At 28.9% G+C, this 4,804-nt stretch overlaps 1 protein-coding gene across 1 annotated transcript; it reads right to left on the reverse strand.

Annotated features, from left to right (window-relative positions):
* Nucleotides 1–1,526: 1,526 nt before the first annotated feature.
* LOC105636712 (cytochrome P450 CYP749A22) lies at nt 1,527–4,000 on the reverse strand. The gene is made up of 5 exons (XM_089721708.1): nt 3,656–4,000; nt 3,336–3,565; nt 3,009–3,241; nt 2,512–2,899; nt 1,527–2,123 (listed from the first exon to the last, which is right to left on the reverse strand). Exons 1-5 carry the CDS (start codon nt 3,951–3,953, stop codon nt 1,695–1,697), a joined length of 1,578 nt encoding a protein of 525 aa, XP_089577834.1. The 5' UTR covers nt 3,954–4,000; the 3' UTR covers nt 1,527–1,694.
* Between the last annotated feature and the right edge of the window lie 804 nt (nt 4,001–4,804).

The raw sequence follows: 4,804 nt of genomic DNA on the forward strand, positions 1-4,804 counted from the left end.
AATCAAATCAAATAAGGATCATTAATTGTATTGAATAAAAATATTTCAATTTCACTTATACAAAATCAATTCATCAAAATAAATCAAACAAGACAGCTTAAGCAAACTGAACCTCACCGCTAATGTACATAAATGCATTGTTATATTATTTATGAAAAAATATGTGGCACCATAAATTTTTATTTTGATATATTAAACACTTTTATTTATAGAATTATATTTATTAAATATTTTAACTTAACACCTCTGGTTAGTAGTGATTCCTTTTTATCTATTTCATTTCTTTATTTTATTTAATTTTCTTTTTAATAATTTCTAAGTTTGTGTTCTTTTAGAATAAATTTTGAATTTACTCTGTCATTATTGATAGATCTAGAGTCTTTTAGCACCTTCTTGGTGTGGATGTTTGTTTTACTTACTTTTGTTTTCTATCTTTTAATGGAATTTGTCTTGTACTAGTGAAATTTTGTGTTTTTGTGTTTTTTATTTTTTTTGGCACTTCAAAATACAAAATAGATTATTACTTCATTGTGATTAGAGACTTTAATTTTCAAAAAAAGATAAATTACGACTTCCTTGTGATTGAATACTTTAATCTATAAATTCGCAATGGAACCTTATAATCTGAACTGCTCCTCCATTAATATGTTTGATATTTAAACTATTTTGTGCATATCTAGTATATTAAAATTTCAGAAAATTTTTTCATCGTCATATTTAAAAAATGACTAATTTTTATCCCAATATTAATATCTTTTCAAAATCGTCTCTAAATATTTCTTTTAAATATAATTCATTGATAATAATATTAAGAATTAAAAATAATCATATAGTTCAAATATAAAATTTATATTAGTAGTTCGCTGATCTTTTAATAAATAAAAGGAATTCATATTCTCTAAGTATTTGTATTTTTATTTCTATGGAATTTTACATTGTCCATTTTTATCTTTGATTGTAAGTGGGCTTGTAAATGTGTATTGATAAATAGCATTAGGTTTTCTACTTGGGCTCGATCTGTAATTGAATATGTGAGGCCACACTATCGACAACGCTGAACTAAACTAATTATGTTTTACCTTCTCTCTGCAATCCATCTTCTTTTTCTTTGTTTCTTTCTTTTTTCTCTTGTTTATTTCTGCCTTCTCATTTTCTCACCGATTCTTAGTAAACGAACACGCTTATTTGTGGAATGCTGATTTTCCTCAGCTGTGGCTAATATTCAGTTACGTTATTCCTTCATTTCTCTGTTTCACCTAATTGCCTCTCTATATAATATTCCTCTAATTTCACCCTTTTTCTCTTTGAAATTACTCGTTTACTTGCTCCAATTAGACCGACTAATCTTCAAATTTACAAATTCTGGTTTTAGAAATGGTTGGAGGAAGAGAGAAAGATGAGGTTTGGACAAATGATACTAGCAGTGAGAAATATTTTCCTAGCAAATTGTATTGATGTTACTCATTTTTATTATGTTTTCTTTGTTTTCAATTGGTATACAAACTTAAAACTGAAAAACACACAGCTTGAAATATACAAAATCATTTGATACCCAAAAATACTTACTTTTCTTTTTGTCTTAATGGATTCATACTTTTCATTAGATACCCAAAAATCTAATTCCACACTGAGCCATATATGAGGCATCAATCCAAGGGCTTAATTACATAGTGGAAAGAATATCCTCATTAAACTTATAGTGGATGGAGCATGATTTGCATTCCGTGTTGTGGGCACACAGTAAGACGGTTGACAGGCGAGTGAACATAAGTTGGTGATAGAGTAAACCGGTAATGTTGCAGAATCATTGACAGTGCAATCTTAGTCTCTGTAATTGCAAAGTTGTATCCCACACAGCTTCGAGGTCCCAAACTGAATGGAAGATAGGCATTGAGATTGTTGTTTGTAGCTTTGGCCAATCCTTCTGCAAATCTCTCTGGCTTGAAAAGATAAACATCTTCTCCCCATATTTCAGGATCATGGTGTAGTGCAATGACTGGAATTTCGATTACTATATTTGCAGGAAGAACCAACTTCCCCAATCTGACTTGCCTTTGGACCGCTTTGGGGATGCTAAGAACTGGAGGATATAGCCGGAGAGCTTCATTGATAATCATGCTCACCTATAATGACAAAAGAGGATACAAATTGAATCTTAAATCTTCTCGTACGATGACTAAGAGCACACCTAGTTATTTTTTGGTTCACTTTGTAAATGAAACAAGAATGGAAATAGAATCTTTTTGCTATATTGAGAACTACACTTAGAAATAGATATCATTTCAGTATAAATTCAAGTTATTCAAATATAAAAAAACCAAAAAATTTTAGATTCTTTGTGAAAAAAAAAAAAAAAAAAAAAAAAAAAAAAAAAAAAAGGAATCCTATTTCAAGAATTGCATTCATTTCCAGTTCCAGAGCAAGCGAAAAATGACTTGTAAGCTTCAGGATATAAAAGCATAAGCTTGTAAGGATAGCATGAACAATTTTTAATAAAATTCTAAAACTTACAAGTTTCATTTTTGAGAGGCCATCTGAGCTTGGACTTTGCTGGCCGAATAATTCAAGGACCTCCTTCCTGGCTTTATCTTGCCAATCTGTGTGAATAGCTAGAAGAAAAACTGTCCAGGTAAATGAAGTTGCAGTTGTTTCATGTCCAACAACATAAAAGGTTTTACACTCATCAATCATTTCTTCAACTGATAATCTCTTTGTCTGATCAGGATCATTATTATCATGATGTGCCTTCAACAGTAATCCAAGAAAATCAGTCCCAAAGCCATTTGATTGACTCATCATTGCTGCTTCTTCTCGTTTCTTTATCATATTCATAATGGAATCTCGTATCTCCTGATCTATCTTTTCTGATTCAATATCATCCCAGGTTTTTACAAGATTTCTGGAACAACAGAAAATGAAATATATAAATATATCAAGAATTTAAAGGCATACACAAAACCAACCCAATAAATTCAAGAACTAGTATATAGCAGAGCCAAGCACCGTACCTGATTCCAGGAATTCTTATCCGATATCTGTTTCTACCAATAATGAGAGTTAACTGGTTTATCATGTCAAATATACGCTGCCCTTCCAAGTAGCTGCTTCCAAAAGCAGTTCTGGAAATGATTTCTGAGGCTAAGACTTTGAATTCTTGGAACACTTCAATTTCCTTTCCTTCATTATGTCTCCATTTTTCAAGCATCATTTCCACACTTGTTATCATGGCAGGAATCATACTCTGCAAAAGAAACCCATGCACATATAATTCGTATTCCTACGAGTACTTGAAAATTTTCTCTGTTACAAATGAAAGCAAGAAATTGATTATTTACTTTGAGGCACTCTGCATGAAAAGCATGATTAGATAATTTACGAAGCTTAAGCCACTTTTCTGGTATCCTAGTAGTTCCAATTCCTTCTCCTATTAGCTTCTTAGTGTAATTGTCGGGTTCGGGTTTGGGAAATGCTCCATCTCTATTGTTAAATATCTCTTTAACAAGTTCATTAGGTTCTGAGAATACCAAGTAAGCTTGAGGACCTTGCCACCTAAGGAAATTCTTCCCTACAATAATTTCACAAAAAAAAAAAATAAAATAAACAAATAACTAATAGTTAGAAAAAAAAAAATTCAAGTAATGTAATAAATTGTTACCATAAAGCTTCATCCATGAATGGAAGTGTGGCAATACAGTTGGAAACACTTGGTGTGATAATTCCATGGGATTGCTCGAAGCTTTATTTGTCAGATGGATGATCTCTTTGTTGTTGCCGTAGAAGAGTTTGTAAGAAGGGCCTTTTATACCTTGAGACATCATCATGGATTGGATGCGCATGGGAGTCCACCATACTTTGTTGAAGAACTTGATTAAAAATGAGATCAAGATCGCAAACACAGTAGAGCTTGAAATATAAATTAGCTTCACAGTTTCCATTACAGCAGAACCAAGCATGCATTGATTATAAACTAAAAACACTAACTATTATTTACAAACTCACTAGCCAGTCCATATTGTAAACATGTAAAGGTTGCCACTGACTTGTGGTATATAAGGATAAGATAATATTATGGATAATATGATATTATTTCGATGTGCGCGGATTATTTTATTTTATTTAACGAAAAAAACTTTAATCCAATTAAAAATACAAATATAAAATAAATAAAAATTTTGCAAATTGGGAATTTAAAAATTTTTAAATAAATTATGTTTTAAAAAATTATAATTATCATTACTAAATATTAAGTTTAAACTGAGTTTAGTCTATTTATATGGTTGGAGGTTTATTTATCTATATATACCATATATAAATATGAAAATAGAAGAAATAATGAGATTTCGGATAGTAGCCTTAATGAAATTTAGAATATGCTAAAATAACCTAAGTTATATTCAATTAGAAAATTACATTTTATTAGTTGATTAAATATATTTGTAAAATTATTTTTTAAAAAATACATATAGATAATTAAGCATTTCAAAATTTTAATTTTTATCCTTTTAAAATTTATTTTTAATAAATATATATATGATAAGGAGAAATTTGAAAATTTTTATATTGTATTTTTTATTTTGATTCTATTTTAATTATAATTTAAAATATTTTATTTCAAAGAGAAATAAAAAAAAGAAAAAAAACTATATTCTTTTATTAATATTCTTTTTTCTTTATATTCATATGATTTGCTTGGATATTATTTTTAAAAAATAAATTTTCAAATAGAATACAAACAATTTAACCTTTTAAAATTTTTAAATTTTATTTTAAATAAAATGAACATATGTGTTTGAGATTGACGTAT

The sequence above is a fragment of the Jatropha curcas genome, chromosome 5, assembly GCF_041381405.1.
Source record: "Jatropha curcas cultivar XTBG-Jc1 chromosome 5, XTBG_Jcur_1.0, whole genome shotgun sequence".
In the NCBI taxonomy this organism is placed as follows: domain Eukaryota; kingdom Viridiplantae; phylum Streptophyta; class Magnoliopsida; order Malpighiales; family Euphorbiaceae; genus Jatropha; species Jatropha curcas.

What these genes read in the sequence shown, in the direction of transcription:
- LOC105636712 (XM_089721708.1), bottom strand. Translation starts at nt 3,953, where the DNA reads ATGCTTGGTTCTGCTGTAATGGAAACTGTGAAGCTAATTTATATTTCA. An exon ending in TTCATGCAGAGTGCCTCAAA is followed by an intron (nt 3,242 to 3,335) that starts GTAAATAATCAA and finishes TTTCTTTTGCAG; the next exon opens with AGTATGATTCCTGCCATGAT. An exon ending in ATAAGAATTCCTGGAATCAG is followed by an intron (nt 2,900 to 3,008) that starts GTACGGTGCTTG and finishes CTGTTGTTCCAG; the next exon opens with AAATCTTGTAAAAACCTGGG.